Genomic DNA, 17593 nt, shown 5'->3' with positions numbered 1-17593 from the left:
AAGGGCAAAAAACTGGAAATAATCCCAACAGCTAACAATAGAAGAATTGTTCACTTATGAAGCAGTCATGGGATATATTGCTCTGTGGTTGTTAATGATGACGTGTGTACCACGCTTTTAAACTACCTTGCTGCATAGTCGTAACCACCTGAGAAACGTTAGTGATAGAAAGATAAACAGAAAAAATAGGAAATAGAACTACAAACACAGTACACCCTCAAGCATCATACACACAGACAACCACAAATACGTAATTGGAGAAAATACACCAAAATTATCTGAGGGATGGGATTATGGGTATAATTTTCTTTTTCATGTTTCCATTTTCCAATGTTCGACAAGGAGTAAGTACTCACTTCTATGATTAGGAACTGAAATAAAAGTTGTATTTAAAATAGAAAGTAGCATACAAATCCACCACAAAGAAAATTATGGATTGCAATGTATTCCTTTTTATTAAATTATAAAACTGTTGTCAATACATGTGCTTTTGGAAATAGTGTTTTCCTCAAGTATCTGCTTTTGTGCAGCACTCGGTTTTAAACAAACAAAAAATTTCGACACCAACTTCTTGGTCTTCAAGCTATTGAGCACTTATAGCCAAACTATCAAGTATAGCTATGATATATACAGTCTGAATTTAGGGAAAATATTACAAAGACAAATGCCTTAAAAAGATGACACAGTGCAGGGAAAGCTACAGCTATTAAGATGGTATAAAAACTTAGTCAAAATGTTTTAGTCCATTATGGCTCTGCCTAAAGCTTCAAAGGAAGAAAATTTAAGACACTTCTCATCCAAGGCACTTTAGAGAGTTGCAATAAAGTACTTCTTTGAATTTAGTTTGAGTCCAACAGTATTTTTTAATTCTTTTCCACATTCTGACTCACACTGAAACAGTCCTTGAAGGCAGCTATTAATGAGGAAAAATAGTTATTGCTTCTTAATATACATATTAAAAGTATGCAAACAGAATGCAGATTTTGGTCCACTGAAAGCAAGTAACAGGATCTGACTGTGGTGTTCTGCTTAATTCTGAGCAAAAAGCCACAGACTCCTCTAACCCAGTCCCACAAACAGAGCCTTCAGTTCTGAATTTGCACCGGCTGTCCCCTGGGTTCTCTATGAGGACACACAAGCTACAGTACCACCACGTCTCCACGGTGCATTCTAACTGAGAAGAACCATCCCGGCGGCCTGGCAGGACCGGCTAGTCCGATGCCGTGGCAGGCGGGCCCAGGAGAATCCACGCTCAGACATCTATAATTCTGTGTCCCGGTATCGGGCGGACTGGCCATAGTAACCGCGCTTGGAGTGTTCCGATAGCTGCTGGCGGTACTCCTCTTCCTCGGCGTCACTGCCATAACTTCCTCTGGTATCCTGATATAGTCTGGAAGGAGCTTTCTGTGGCTCAGGGGGTCTGGAACTAACAAAGAAAGGGTGTTAAAGACATTTCGAGCACATCCATTCCTCCGGCTGCCTGAGGAGGCATGGCTCGGAGCACAGCGGCTGAGCATCCTGAGAAGATCACTTACCTCTGAGCCACATTCTACAGAGCAACCAGAGGCATCCCGGGTCCTGCTCCAGGTTCGTAGTAAGTCAAATCCAATGCCCACTTGGGCGGTGATTAAGGAAGCCAGCCAGGTGCTCCCTGACCTAAGAATCTCCCTGTTGGACAGGGGGGAGCCCTCCTTACCCCTAAGCTCCCTGGCTGGTCTCACCCAGCAGCGAGAGTTCTCTGCCAGTTTCAGTCTGTCATAACCAAGAACTCTTTGTTGTCAGAGGCAACCTGGTTGACTGTGTTACCATTCAACTGGTAAAGAAGAAATCTGCTTCCAGTTTTCTATTGCTGGAAAACTAGAATGGCCATAAGAGGCCAGGTACAGTGGCTTACACCTGTAATCCCAGCATTTTGGGAAGCCGAGGCAGACAGAGGTCAGGAGTTCGAGACCAGCCTGGCCAACATGGTGCAAACCTGTCTCTATTAAAAATACCAAAATTAGCTGGGTGTGGTGGCACACACCTGTAATCCCAGCTACCTCGGACGCTGAGGCACGAGAATCGCTTGAACCTGGGAGACAGAGGTTGCAGTGAGCCGAGATTGCACCAGTGCACTTCAGCCTGGGTGACAGTCACTCTGTCTCCAAAAAAAAGAATGGCCACAAGAAAATGTGACTTTCGTTTTTTTTTCTGTTCTCGGAAGCAGGAAGCAATCCAGTATAAAACTTCAACAGGAAGACACTGTGAATATTCCTTCTGTTTGTGTGGCATTTACTGAGACTGCTCATTCGCTTGTCACGGTCCCTTTAGACCTCAGGGCAGCACAAGTGGTCTGACTTTGCTGGATGATGCAAAGGAATTAAGAAGCTTGGCTGAGAGGCAACAAACAGCGGCAAAACAGGTCTAAGCCCTAGGAATTCTGCTCACGTGCTAACCATGGGCAATGTAACATAACCAGGCTCCAATGTGTCAAAAGTACTGGCTTGAAACATCAATGATTACATTTTGTCAGAGTTTTAGCACACAAGCACACTATGCTGAAGTTTTGACTCTGTAATCTTTACAATTAAATGTGATGGAATGAGTAAGGCAAACAGTCATCCTGTGGGGAAAAAAAATCCTCCTGTTACCCTGAAATTTGGGTAAAGGAAATTCTTTCTTCAAGTCCAAGTCCTTGAGAAGTCCCCGCCTTAGACTTGCACCTGCTGGGCAGCCCTTACCTCGTGTGCTGGGGCAGGCTGGGGTCTGGCTTGTGCGATTTGATTGGAACTGCGTAGATATCAGGATGCTTCTGGGCAATTTCGATCTGTGGTAATTAAAAAAGAAAAGAACAAGAGCAAAAGAATGAACCACTGGACACTCTGCTTGCTGGTTTCCTGCTGGTCCCACCCTTTCCCCATATCCTATTTATTTTCTCATCCCATTTCAAGAAGAGGAAACAGAGAAGTGGCTCCCTCATTTCCACGGTTATGTGCAGTACGCATCAGACAGGAAAACTGTTGAAAAGGAATGGAACTTTGACACATGCTACAACCTGGATGAACCTTGAGGACATCATGCTAAGGGAAATAAGCCAATCACAAAAAGACAAATAGTGTATGATTCTACTTAGAGGAGGTTCCTACACTGTCCAAGTCACAGAAAACAGAAAGTAGAGGGGTGGGTGCCAGGGACTGTGGGGAGAGGAGAATGGTGAGTTAGTATTTAATGGGTATGGAGTTTCACGTGGGGAGGATAAAAAATTTTGGGGATGGACGATGGTGATGGCTGAACAGCGATGTGAAGGTACTTAATGCCACTGAACTGAACATTTTAAAATAGTTGAAGCTGGGTACAGTGACTCATGCCTGTAATCCCAGCACTTTGGGAGGCTGAGGAGGATGGATTGCTTGAGCCCAGGAGTTAGAGACCAGCCTAGCAACATGATAATACCTTGTCTCTTCAAAAAATATGAAAAATTAGCGGGGTGCAGTGGCATGTGCCTGTGGTCACGGCTATTCAGGAGGCTGAGGAGGGAGTATCTCCTGAGCCTAAGAGATCACACCACTACACTCCAGCCTGGGTGACAGAGGAAGACCCTGTCTAAAACAAAACAAAACAAAACAAAACAAAACAAAAACAAAACAAGTAAAACAAAAGAAAAAAGTGGTTGAAATGGTAAATTTTATGTTGTGTATATTTTACCACAAGAAAAGAAAAATGCTCAGATGTACCGCTGCTGTTGTGCTAGACCTGAAAGAAAACTCCCACATCTACTGGGCAAATATACTCCACAGACCTTCAGTTAAATTCTTCTTTGATGTCTGAAAAGTTCTATGTGCACATGGTATACAAATTCAAACAGCTCAGAAAGTACAATCTATGGGCCTTTCTGTTTTAGCACCCACAGTTTGCTTGGTTTCCATGGCAAATCTGGGAGCTAATGAAGACATGTTTAAAAGAAAAGAAAAAAAAATCACATTCTAATTAAAACGACTTCTGAGAGGCACTGATTCTCTCCTCACACTTCCTCATTCCAGAACCCTATACAAAGTCCTGTGTATAAAGAGCGGAATCTTCTTCCCCTATATTGCCAACTTTTTTTCATCGGAAGAAGAAGGGACGTGCTGGGAGCTAGCAATCTGAAGTGACACACACAGCCCCTGCCTTGGGTGCAGTGTGTGTGAACAACCCTGTCACATCTGCAGCAGTGGAAAAGGGGCTGTCCGCTGTTACACCGAAATCAAACTTCTTTAAAACTCTGATTGATGATGTGTAGTTTAAAAACAATTACCCTTGCATTCTGTGCCTCTTGGAGTTCCTGCATTCTCTGTAATCTGGCCTTGTGATCCATCTTCTCAAATATTTTGACTTTGCCCAGGACTGATTTGGGAGCATTATCTTGCTCCTCGCTGCTCTCTCCCACCTCCTCCCCCTCTTGAGGAGGGATGGGAGTGGAGGGCTTCAGTATAGACCGCCCAAAGGCAGGTTTTGCTGCAACAGGAGGAGGATAACCTTTGGTAGATGCCCCAGGAGTTTCATTACCAGCAACGGCAGAGGGGTTTGACTTATATTCATAGGATTTGGAGAAGTCATAGGATTCTTCTTTGTTCTGGGTTTTGGCCTGCAGAGAGCAATGACATGTTTTTACCTTGGGCTTTTAAGTTTATCTTCAAATCTGTATTAGTGATTTAACACACTCCATTTCCTGATCAGTTTCCAAAGGTGGTCCACAAATGCCATTCTGACAAGGAATGTCATACAGCAGGGTAAACGGCCACTGGCCAGGCTTCCTGAGCCCTACCTCCCTTCCTACACTAGATTATTAGGAACACCAAGAAGCCAAAAAGGAGCGGGGAAAGTGCTGGGAGGGCTGTGATTGCCGGAGGTAAGATCAGACCTGGAATAATTTTGTTCTAGGAGAGGTTAGCATCTTGGAGATCTCAGAACAATTCAGGCTTTGGGATTGCAAGAGTGGGCTTCTGAGGTCACTGCTGCACCGAGGGTACATGAGCTGGCCCAGGTGAGACCCATGTCCAGCTGAGGAATGAGACTGGGGTGGGGAGCGAGGAGAGCACTGCTTCACGCTAGCAGCCACTTCTCCTTCACGCTTCGTCTTGCCCAGCTTGCAAATTTTCGCTGATGTATTTTATGAGGTCACTTATTATTATTACTTAGTACCTATCACATTTACTACTTCTGATGGCCCACACAATCAATTATGGCTTTCTTCTCATCTAAATTATTGAGTTAGGCCAGGCGCAGTGGCTCACACCTGTAATCCCAGCACTGCAGGAGGCCAAAGTGGGTGGATCACCTGAGGCGGGGAGTTCAAGACGAGCCTGGCCAACATGTCTCTACTAAAAATACAAAAATTAGCTGAATGTAGTGGTGCACGCATCTAAGTCCCAGCTACTTGGGAGGCTGAGGCAGGAGAATCACTTGAACCCAGGAGGTAGAGGTTGCAGTGAGCCAAGACTGCACCACTGCACTCCAGCCTGGGCAACAGAGGGAGACTCTGTCTCAAAAAAGAGTAGTAATAAATAATAAATTATTGAGTTGAATAGATTTTATTTGGGTATAAGGAAAAACATAGAGTCATAGCTCTGATTCTGACTGGAGGTAAATAATCTTTTGATATAAGCCCTTGTGTCTTTCTGTTCTGGATAATGATTATTAAACAAATAAGCAGCTCTCTTAAAGAGAGGCATTGTAAGCAGCAGTAATGATTATTCTCTTTAGCAAATCACCAGTAAGAATTATCTGGTGCATCTAGGCCGGGTGCAGTGGCTCACGCCTGTAATTCCAGCACTTTGGGAGGCTGAGGCGGGCGGATCACGAGGTCAGGAGATAAGAGACCATCCTGGCTAACACGGTGAGACCCCGTCTCTACTTAAAAAAAAAAAAATACAAAAAATTAGCCAGCATGGTGGCGGGTGCCTGTAGTCCCAACTACTCGGGAGGCTGAGGTAGAAGAATGGCATGAACCCGGGAGGTGGAGCTTGCAGTGAGCCGAGATCGGGCCACTGCACTCCAGCCTGGGCAACAAAGCGAGACTCTGTCTCAAAAAAAAAAAAAAAAAAAAGAATTATCTGGAGCATCTAAATCAGACTGTGGACAGAAAACTTTAGCTGGACAGCAAAAGAAAAACAGATTCTGCGATTGGTGATTCTAGGTATGCAGTATTTTTTCTTTACAATCTTTTAAAAACAAAAAAATAACACTAACAGCCTTAAAATTATATGTTCTCCTAATATTGCCTTTCCTTCCTTTTTGCCCTTCCCTAATGTGGGGGTTCACCCAACAGGCCAAAAGATAGGCTCTAATAGAGAACACAGTGTGTCAGAACCGTAATTAAACACCATCTCAGTCTGCATGCTCCTTCCTGGCTGTCCAGGAGGTTCCAGAGGCATCTGCTTCCTCTTCCTTCCCATCCTGGGCTTCCCAGCCACGTACCTTGGGCGGCTCTGGCTTGAATGCTGGGGGCGGGCTATTGTCCCTAAGTTGATCGCTGCTAGCAGCCCTCCTCATCTGAGCTCGTGGCTCTGGGCTGGGTTTCCTTATGCTCTACAAGACATAAAGGTTCACTCACAACAAGAACATCCAAGCAGAGAGAATAGAGCACTCGACTGCTTTGGAGGAGTTCTGCAAACTTGAGTAAGTTCAGAAGTTGAGGTCCTGAGCCGGTGCTTCTTTACTGAACAGGCAGGCACCATCACCAAATGCTTCAGACACATTTTTAAAAACTGGCTGCATCCAATGTAGAGTCTCTTCCTTTAAAGCATAGTTTTTTAAGAACTCTCCAAAAGTCTAAAATCTCTTGTGTCACTAATATCTATGTCAATAGGCATTTGGGAGTTAATTTATTCTTTACAACTTGTCTAGCATAAACTAATTTGTTGCTGTGGTAATGGTGTATTTTTCTCCCTCTTCGGTTTGTTGTTTTGGGTTTTTCGTGTTTTTTTTTTTTTTTTATGGTAGTTCTATTTCATAAAGAAAAAAATCACGTACTGGAATGAGCTAAAATGCTAGAGAAAAATCCACAGCAATAATTATCCAAATATATGAACAATCCCATCTACAAAGATCATTATTCCAGCATTCTCTGAGGTGCAACTAATAATTGCTACCTTGGCTGTGACTTTACAGTGTCTGTCATTGTGATTTCAAGGATCCCATAAGCTATCTAATCACAGTGGATGCACAGTACATGTGATCAGATGAAGGTTTGATCATGAACTCAAATAAAAAACTGAAATACAAGAGAGAAGGAAACTGATGGGGAAACACTCAAGAGCTTTGGCAAGATTAGAAAGGTTAAAAGCAGGATAGGGAAGAAAAGCAAGGACATCTAAGAGTACAGAGAGAAACCTAATCAAAGGTTACAAGTACATACAACAATACTGCATGGGAAGGAATGTTCCGCTAGTAATTTGGACAGCCGGCACATAAAGCCATTCTGTTTATCCATCACACCTGAGGGCATGGGTGTGAGGAGTACTGACCCCTCAAGCTCTTCTGAAGTCCACCTGCCTGTCCCACTTTCCCATGGACTGCAACCATGCCAGCATGGACTCAGAGCAAGAGACTCCCTGGAAGTCATCTGCTCCAACCCTTTGGAATGCCTTCCACAGCACCCTGAACACACAGCTGTCCATGAGAGTGCAAGGAAAACACCAGGCTCTCCTGCTCCTGCCCGTGGCCTGCCTCGCCTCACCTCCTCGTGCTGCACCGGCTCCGAGGAGCGGGTGATGGACGACACCAGCGGCTCCTCGGCTGGCTCATCCAGCTCATTGTCAGTGTAGGCGCCTCCTTCGCCGTCCGTGTCTTCAAAGTCACTGATGAGGCGGCTGTCGCAACTCAGATAGTCCGCGCCCATGGCGGTTAAGTAGGACATGCGGTCTTCAGGGTCATCATCCATCCCTTCCATCTAGAGGAATTTGTGTCGGAGGGTCAGTGGGGTCTGACGTGGCTCCTGGGAGTGGGGACTCAAGAAAATTCCCAAGGACATAGCCAAGTGACTGAAACCTTGATGTGCTCGCCAGGGAAGGCATCTTTTATTTTTCTCCCTGAAATCACTTGGCTTTGGTACAATGTTGCTACTATAGACATTTTTGTGCAGGAACTCAAATTAGGGGCCCTACGGCCTATCTGTGCTACCATCCATCCCACATACCGCAGCTAAGCCACACTGCCTCAGACTGTCTTGCTTTTCTTCTGAATCCAGCTCCTCCACAGCCTGTTCTCCTGGTACCATTCTCCTAGTAATATCAACACATGCACACTGCCTTGTGCTACACTCACATCCATGACTCTACAAGATTCTCAGACCCTCAAAGGCAGAAGGTACGTCCTGTTCAACTTGTCCTCCCCAGGGAAGCTTACATAGAGCCTTCCAAGCTGGAAGCACTCCATAGATGCCAGATACTTTGACCAAACATCTAGTTCTCAAAGAGCAAGACTTAGTCAATTCTGCAACAAAATAAGTCACTGTAAAGTCTCACAAAACTACTCAGTTCAGCTGGTATACAGGATACTAGCACCAAAAGCTTCTAGACTAAAAGGGGCCACAGAATCACCCTCTTTCCTCCCTGAAGTGCAGCCGTGTGTGAGCTGTCTCCACCAGCGAGAAGCGATCCAATTCTGGAGGCCTAGACAAATTCCCTAACGCTCTCAAATCACCCATTCAAACTCCCAGAACGATGGCACATTCTCAACCAACCTTTTTGTCTAAGTAATTCTGACTCCATTCACTTTTCTTCTTTTTATTAATGTTTAGCCGTATTCTCCAAGTTGCTTGACCTCACCTCTCATCTGCACTCTAAGTTTCCCACGTCCTTAGTAAGCTGTGGAGCTCAGCATGAGATCTTGTAAGCTCTGATTAGTGTACTTGGAATATAACACTAGTTACTACGTTAAAAGTAAAAGGGAAGTGAATGTAGGGCTGCACACGTCACATTCTGCTCTTCTTTTAAAAGTCCCTTCATTTTTATTAGTTGATCAGAGAATTTATGAAATTTCAAACTTGATTAGCACACACGTGAGCATCACTTCAAACGGGCATGGCTTGACTACATTCACTGCCCTCTTCAGGAAAGTTTCAGAACAGGGATTCTCACCTCATAGGAGCATATCCATGCCACATACCTTTCCTTCAGAGACCCAAACCGCTTCTCCTTGCTGATGCTCAATAGTGTCCTTTAAGCTGCCGAACCAGCTATCATTGGCTGAATTTAGGTTGATTGTAGCTATAGAAATATAAACAAAAAGGTCTGCATTAATTTCCAGAGCCATGTTTATTAAGGATGCTATTTGACATAACTTATACTCATTTCTGTGATATTTGAATTAAGACTTTGGTAGACGCAAGAAAATGTTGGCATATCTTTGAATATTAAACTCCTTTTAATAAATGCAGTTAAAACTATTAACCATGTAGCTGTCTGAGTTCACATTATAGGATGTGATAAAGCTAAAAATAGATTTTTAGAATGTTTATTTTCAGAAAAGCTAACTTTAAGAAATGTTTTTAAAAAGTGTGTTTTCAGCTGGGTGTGGTGGCTCATGCCTGTAATCTCAGCACTTTGGGAGACTGAGGCGGGCAAATCGCCTGAGGTCGGGAGTTCAAGACCAGCCCTGCCACATGGTGAAACCCCATCTCTACAAAAATACAAAAATTAGCCGGGCGTGATGGCAGGTGCCTGTAATCCCAGCTACTAGGGAGGCTGAGGCAGGAGAATCCCTTGAACTCAGGAGGCGGAGGTTGCAGTGAGCCAATATCATGCCACTGCACTCCAGCCTGGGCAACAGGGCAAGAATCTGTCTCAAAAAAAAAAAAAAAAAACCCAAGAACAAAAAATGTGTGTTTTCAGCAACAAAGATACATCTAAAACAAATATACGCAAGCTGCCATGGCTCATGCCTGTAATCCCAGCACTTTGGGAGGCATAGGTGAGTGGATAACTTGAGGCCAGGAGTTTGAGATCAGCCTGACCAACCCGGTCTCTACTAAAAATACCAAAATTAGCTGGGTGTGGTGACGCACACCTGTGGTTCCAGCTACTCAGGAGACTGAGGCACAAGAACTGCTTAAACCCAGGAGGTGCAGGCTGCATTGAGCCGAGATCGCACCATTGCACTCCAGCCTGGGTGACAGAGCAAGATTCTAAAGATCATTTATATAGAAAGGTATATTACAAATAAGAAAAATATACACTAATATACTATTGGCTACCTCCAATAAAATACTAAAAGTAACACTTAAACATAAAGTTGTCCCTTGGTATCTGTAGAGGATTGGTGCCAGGACACCCCCGACTTGGATACCAAAATCCACAGATGCTCAAGTCCCTGATACAAAATGACATAGTATTTGCATACGACTTATGTACATCCTCTTATATATTTTAAATCATCTCTGGATTACTTGTAATTCCTAATACAATGTAAATGCTACACAAATCGTTGTTATACTATATTGTTTAGGGAATAATGACAAGAAAAAAAACCTGCACATGTTTAGATGTAACCATCCATTTTATCCCTCAAATATTTCCTATACGTGGTTAGTTGGACTCGTGGATGTGGAAACTACAGATATGAAGAGCTGACTGTATATCATTTTGATAGACTTACACATTTTAGAATATAAATATGGATTAAACAAACTCAACCAGGTTTTTCTACTCAGAACAAAGTATATCTTACATAATAGCACTTACTATGCATCAATCAGTTACTTTCCAAGTACCTTACCTGAATTAGGTCATTTCATGATTACACAAACTTTGCAAGGTAGGTATTGCTATGATGCCCGTCTTACGGATGAGAAACCAAGGCAAAGTAGTGAAATTAACTAGCCCAAGGCCACAAACCAAGCAAGTGTGAAGCCTGGATGCAAGCTCAGAAGATTGCTTTCAGAGCCTATGGCCTCAGACACCACACTACACGGCCCATCTAAAACAGAAATTTACAGCACAGATATAAACTCCCAACAAAGTACAACATATGCCATTTCTTCAGCAATATGTATTACGGACCTAAAGGAGATAAACGAGACAAGCAAGTCGGGTAAATTGTACCCCTAAAATTATCAGACTGCAGGTAAATCAGGATTTCTTTTAAACTACATTGCCATGGCCTCTGTAATGTACTATCACTTCTAAAGACAAAAATAACCATTAAGCAAATTTTGTGAGCAAGGATGCTTCAGGTTTTCCTCCAAGTAACACAGCTTTCTTCTGTTTAAGAAGTTCTAACAGTGACCTTGGAAAATCCTGAATGAGCTTACAATTTCCTTGGTTATTAATTATTTACAACATTGAAATAAACTGATCCATTGGACAACCCGAAGAAAATGAACTTTGGTTCCATGGACTTCTATATTCCTACTATGGTACTCTGCAAAGATTACTGTGTTTATCTCACAGCTAAAATATTATACTTAAAAACAGAAGTGAGATTTTGTACCCCAGAGACAAAGTGAGTGATTTACACTAAATAAATATATACAAAATGTTAAACAGTCTTTTAAAGCTTTATGTTGTAGCTAAGTATGGTCTGTATTCATCATAAAGAAAACTTAAAAGGGCCATTTGTGAGATGCAGGAAATATGTTCTTGCCCCTTGATAAAATAAAGAATATCACAAAATCTCTTATTGAATTCACATTAACAGTCAAGTTTATGAATAAAAATTGAGAGCTTCACAGTAGCTAACTTCCTAAGCTGCATGTAAAGGTAACATCCAACTCATGCACTTGACCCCTTTTTAACAGGCAGGTGCACAGACATGAGGCTTCCTTCCCTTGACTCTGCTGAATTAAGTACCTTTGGTTTATTATTGGATTATCTCATTCTGCTTCTCAGATTCTTTGCCTTAGAGCAATACTAGTTAATTATCTGTTGCTCCCAGCCTCTGGGCTACGCCTATATCCCCTTGGATAGACTTAATCTATCTTTTGAGCTCAAGAAAGTGAAATACTGAAAGGATGCTCACTCAGCCAGTGCCTTAGTTGGGAGTACTGAGGTTCTGAGGGCATGTGTGCCCAGCCCTGACATGTATGGTCAGTGCTACTTCCCCCTCCCCAGCCAACCAGGTTTGGAAGTACCAAGAACAACAGTAAAAGGTAGTATCTAAGACTAGAGGGTTTAGAAAAACGGAGAAATGGGGAATGCCTGCTAATGGGTACGGAGTGTCTTTGGGGATGATAAAAATGTTCTAAGATTGATTGATTGATTGTGATGACAGCTGTACAACTCTGTACATACTAAAACCCACTGAATTGCATACTTTTTTTTTTTTTTTGGAGACAGGATCTCATTGTCACTCAGGTTGGAGTGCTATAGTGCAATCTCGGCTCACTGCAACCTCCAGCTCCCGGGCTCAAGTGATCCTCCCAGCTCAGCCTCCCAAGTAGCTGGGACTACAGGTACCCACCACCACGCCTAGATAATTTTTGTATTTTTAGTAGAGACAGAGTTTCATCATGTTGCCCAGGCTGGTCTCAAACTCCTGAGCTCAAGTGACCCGCCCACCTTGGCCTCCCAATGTGCTGGGATTACAGGTGTGAGCCACCGTGACCGGCGGAACTGTATACTTTCAATGGGTAAATTATATGGTATGTAAGTCAAATCTCAATAAAGCTCTTCATGTGCCTGGGTTAACAGTGGCACACTTGACACCCCTCTAAATGGGCAACCAACAGCAAAGGTATCCAGCTAGGGGGCCCAGCATCTTCCTTCTGTTTTCTGTGGTCAACCAGCTAGTCTATAATCCTTTGAGAAATCAGGAATGAAAATTCTACAATTTAGTATAAAAGGGTAGCCCCATTTGGGTCTCTAAATCCAATATTCAACTTAAATGATCTTCAAACCATGAATTGAATGCTTTGAAGACTCCAAGAAAACATGTAATTCAAAGATTTTTTTTTTTTAATTTTGTGATACGCAAATGTATTTTATAGCAAATTTTTAAAAATTGGTAGTTGGGGAGGCAAGCCTAACGCTTAAACTTATTATGACAAGTCAGCTTGCTTTTGGGCAAATCTCAGAATAAAGCTTCTCTTGTTTAACTGAGAAGTACTGTAAGACTGTAAGGAGAACCATTTTCATATTGCCATAAATAAATACTTGTGAGGAAGAGGGGCTTTCTTATTACTTTGCAAAAGGGAAAACAAAAGGACATTGAGCCTAAAGAGACTAATGCAATATAAAGCTTGACTTCAAATTACTGTGTTCATCAAAGCACTCTATTATTCTCAATTACTAACTCACAAAAATGCCGTACACTTAAAATAATTTTAAAAGCCTATAAAATAGGCCAGACACAGTGGCTCATGCTGTAATCCCAGCACCTTAGGAGGTCAATGCGGGCAGATTGCTTGAGCCCAGGAGTTTGAGACCAGCTTGGGCAACATGGTGAAACCCCGTCGCCACAAAAAATACAAAAATTAGCCGGGCACGGTGGTGTGTGCCTGTAGTCCCAGCTACTCCGGAGGCTGAGGCGGGAAGATGCCTTGAGCCCGGGAAGCAGAGGTTGCAGTGAGCCGAGATCGTGCCATTGCACTCTAGCTTGGGCGACAGAGGGAGACTCTGTCTCAAAAACAAACAAACAAAAACTATAAAATACTAATTCTGCCTGAAGGTTCTACTGCTCAAATGTAAAGACTAGTGTTTCTGGTCATGGCACACAGCCTCAAGTCAAAACCTGGTCAAGCTAAGTGGGACGAGGGTGAGATGGGGAATCAAAGCGATTAGTGCAGTCATCCACAAAGCTGTAGGGAGTCAAACTTAGAAGTCTGGAAGAGTGCTGTAAAAGACCACTTGTTAGAAAATTGGAGCTTGCTGGTCAAAGTTGCTCGACACCCTGCACCATCTATCCTGAAAACTGCACAATTCTACATAAGAGACTGGCAATTTCTGGTGAGATAAGATGACTTCAATGTTCTCTAGATGAAACTCGATGCTCACAGTGTGTGTTTCCATTCCAACCTCTGACTTGAGTTATTCTAAAACTTTCAACTTCCTGATGAGGTTAGGCAAGAAAAGGCTTAGTGTTCCAGGGGCAGTTCTAATGTAAGTTACAAACATTTATGCCTTGCCCATGTGCTAGTCCTGATGCTGGCCTCAGGCACACAATGCTGGGAAATGCTCAGGCTCTGCCTTCAAGGATCTTGTGATCCATCTGTGGAGCTAACAGAGGTATTACTAATCCCTTCTACACACATGGACCCCTTCAGATCCTCACTCGGACTCAGCCAGTTATGGTAGCCTGTGCTCCCAAGAGCAAATGATGCGGACTCAGGTTAGATCAAGGGAGAGCCCCACAGTCACTGGCTGCCTTCTTCTGCCCTGCTGTCCTCATCCAGCCGCCTTCAGCCTAGTTCTTCCTCTACAATGCACTGTTTCCCTTCCCAATTTCCTACATCCTCACATGAACCCCAAATTTAACTCTCTGAGGGAAGATCCTAGCCATTCAGTGTACTCAGACAAAAGCAGGGGGGGGAATAAAGTGTGGGTAGTTTTAACCTCATTTGTAATCACTTCAGCCTCAGTTTTTTAATCTGTTAAAAGGAAGGGCTACATTATGTGACCCCTTTTGGGATTAGAATATGTCTGTGCTGTAACATATGTACAATATTGGACAGTTATGGACACCATAGTTTAGTCCAGGCTCAGCCATACACCAGAATTGTGACTATGCAAAAGTGCTGGCCTTTCTTATGGCCTAATAAGACAGCACACATGGAAGGCTGTACCACTCTTCACTATATTACTAATATATTACTATATTATTGTATAGTAATAATAATACTAGTAAAAAGGACAGAAAAGATATTGATAAATATACCAAGAGTATGAGTACTTAAGACTACATTCACAGAAATCTAGTTTAGGATGGACCACTTCCTCCTCTGCATTTGGTTAAACTATCTCTCATTTGGCCACAGTGGTAAGTAGTGCACCTCTCTTTAACAAGAAAAACCAAGTTACACTAAAACAAGCATCTAATGTGAACACAATCATTCACCCCCATCCTCTCCAGTATCAGAGATATGCTAAAAATGACATGGGTGGATGATGACGGGCAATGAACTCAATAAGCTATCCTCATCCTGAGGGTATCATATCCTTGCAGTCTCCTCATGTTGCCCCCACAAAATAATGCCCCGCATGACCACAAAACTTATGTAACCCTTTAAAACTCTTAATAATCCCATATGCACAGAATTCATCATTTATATAGATAGTGAATATTTTGTTATTAAAATATGTCACGTTCTTAGACCATTTTACTTTCATGAGTAATAGCAATGGGTCTTCATTTCATGGACTTAAAAATATATTCTATTAGGTAAATCTTTTTTTTTTTTTTTTTGAGATGGAGTCTCGCTCTGTCACCCAGGCTGGAGTGCTGTGGCCGGATCTCAGCTCACTGCAAGCTCCGCCTCCCGAGTTCACGCCATTCTCCTGCCTCAGCCTCTCGGGTAGCTGGGACTACAGGCGCCGCCACCTCGCCCGGCTAGTTTTTTGTAGTTTTTAGTAGAGACGGGGTTTCACCGTGTTAGCCAAGATGGTCTCGATCTCCTGACCTCGTGATCTGCCCGTCTCGGCCTCCCAAAGTGCTGGGTACAGGCTTGAGCCACCGCGCCCGGCCTAGGTAAATCTTTAAACACGTACAAAAGTACAGATAGCAGTTTAGTGAACTCCCATGTACATATCAACCAATTCAACAACTAACAACTACCAAGTCTCGGCCAGTCTTGTCCTGTCTATAATCCCATCTACTCTCCTCACTCCAGACTATTTAGGCAAATTCCCAACATTATATTAGGTCAACCATAAATATTTTATTTAGTATGCATTCCTAAAAGAACTTTGTTTAAAAAAAAAAATCACAATATTATTATTACACCTAACAAAGAGGAGTAATAAATCTTTAAATCATCCAATATCCAGAGTGTCCAAGTTTCTAGTTAGACAGGGTCTTGCTCAGTCGCCCAGGCAGGAGTGCAGTGGCGCCATCATAGTTCACTGCAGCCTTGAACTCCTGGCTCAAGCGATCCTCCCACCTCAGCCATAGGCATGTACCACCATGCTGGGCCCTTTTTAGTAGAGATGGGATCTCACCATGCTGCTCAGGCTGGTCTCCAACTCCTGGGCTCAGTGATCCTCCTGCCTTGGCCTCCCAAAGTGGGAGGATTACAAGTGTTATCCACCATGCTGGACAGGGATATTTTTAAATAATGAAACCAAGTTCCTTTTGCTTTGTGAGTTAATACATGTATTGATGGTGAGTACTGAACAATGACACAATCTCTACAGAGATGTGGGTGTTCGGCCTGGCTCAATCACTAGCCTTATAGTCTCACAGGAAAATCTGAACTTCATCAAAATGGCTAATTATTACCATATCATGGATCTTTAGGATCATTTTCAAATAGACAAAATTACAAAGTTCAATATACAAATGCCATTGGTCTAACATCCCGTTTTATAGGATTAACTATTTTTCGAGGCGTCATGAACACGATTTCAAATTCTCCATTCAGATTAATTAGTCATTTCTTCTATTCTTCAATTCTCTATTTCTCATTTTTGAGCAAAGGGACAATATTTACATTTCACTTACCTGTAAAAAGGTGTGCACACGTTTTTTTAAGCTTGTTGGCTTGATCAAATAACTTTCGAGAACTTTTGTTGGACGCTGGATTTAACCTTTGTCTCATGGTTTTGACACCTTGTCTGGAGTCTGGGTTGAAAAAAATCACAATTGGGAACCACTGGGTGTAATTCAACAGGTCCACGGCTTTCGGAGTTACATCCAGTAGTGCATGCTTATCCTGTTACAAATGGGGAAGAGTTATATAAATGGGCATATAAAGTAATATAGCATCAAAGACTTTGTTTTAATAAGTAAAGGCTGTACGAGACATATCTTGTTTGTTTATTTATTTACTTATTTGAGATGAAGTCCCGCTCTGTTGCCCAGGCTGGAGTGCAGTGGTGCATTCTCGGCTCACTGTGATCTCCGACTCCCGGGTTCAAGCAATTTTCCTGTCTCAGCCTCCTGAGTAGCTGGGATTACAGGTGCCCACCACCACCATGGCCAGCTAATTTTTGTATTTTTAGTAGAGACAGGGTTTCACCATGTTGGCCAGGCTGGTCTCAAACTCCTGACTGCAGGTGATCCACCTGCCTCTGCCTCCCAAAGTGCTAGGATTACAGGCGTGAGCCACCATACCCAGCCTATCTTGTAAATTTAAATCAAGAAGCAGAACACATTTCCTTCCACGTAATGCCCACTTCAATATTATCAATGTGTTAGAACTTCTGATAAAATGAATTAACACATTATTTGGTATAATGCTGAGAACTCTGAAAAAAAAAAAAAACCAGTATGTTGCTGCCAGAAAACAGTGACTGGTTTCCACACAGTGAAATGGTTTGCATTTACATTATCTATTTTTTTTTTTTTTTGAGATGGAGTTTCGCTCTCGTCGCCCAGGCCAGAGTGCAACGGTGCCATCTCAGCTCACTGCAACCTCCGCCTCCTGGGTTCAAGCGATTCTCCTGCCTCAGCCTCCTGAGTAACTGGGACTACAGGCACCTGC

At 42.9% G+C, this 17593-nt stretch overlaps 1 protein-coding gene across 1 annotated transcript in view; it reads right to left on the bottom strand.

Moving 5' to 3' along the window:
* Positions 1 to 433: 433 nt before the first annotated feature.
* The window catches only part of TJP2 (tight junction protein 2), an 84017-nt gene continuing 66857 nt past the window's right edge, over positions 434 to 17593 (bottom strand). The window contains exons 17-23 of the mRNA XM_011948909.1: positions 16612 to 16822; positions 9127 to 9227; positions 7697 to 7909; positions 6436 to 6546; positions 4274 to 4603; positions 2721 to 2806; positions 434 to 1426 (exon numbers count right to left, since the gene is read on the bottom strand). Coding sequence (XP_011804299.1) covers positions 1261 to 1426; positions 2721 to 2806; positions 4274 to 4603; positions 6436 to 6546; positions 7697 to 7909; positions 9127 to 9227; positions 16612 to 16822 — 1218 coding nt within the window. The 3' untranslated portion in view covers positions 434 to 1260. The remainder of the gene's footprint in view (positions 1427 to 2720; positions 2807 to 4273; positions 4604 to 6435; positions 6547 to 7696; positions 7910 to 9126; positions 9228 to 16611; positions 16823 to 17593) is intronic.

This window comes from Colobus angolensis, unplaced genomic scaffold, assembly GCF_000951035.1.
Source record: "Colobus angolensis palliatus isolate OR3802 unplaced genomic scaffold, Cang.pa_1.0 Scaffold286, whole genome shotgun sequence".
NCBI classification, from domain to species: domain Eukaryota; kingdom Metazoa; phylum Chordata; class Mammalia; order Primates; family Cercopithecidae; genus Colobus; species Colobus angolensis.
The sequence above is the reverse complement of the archived record's forward strand: the minus strand, read 5'-3'. Positions and strand labels throughout refer to the sequence as shown.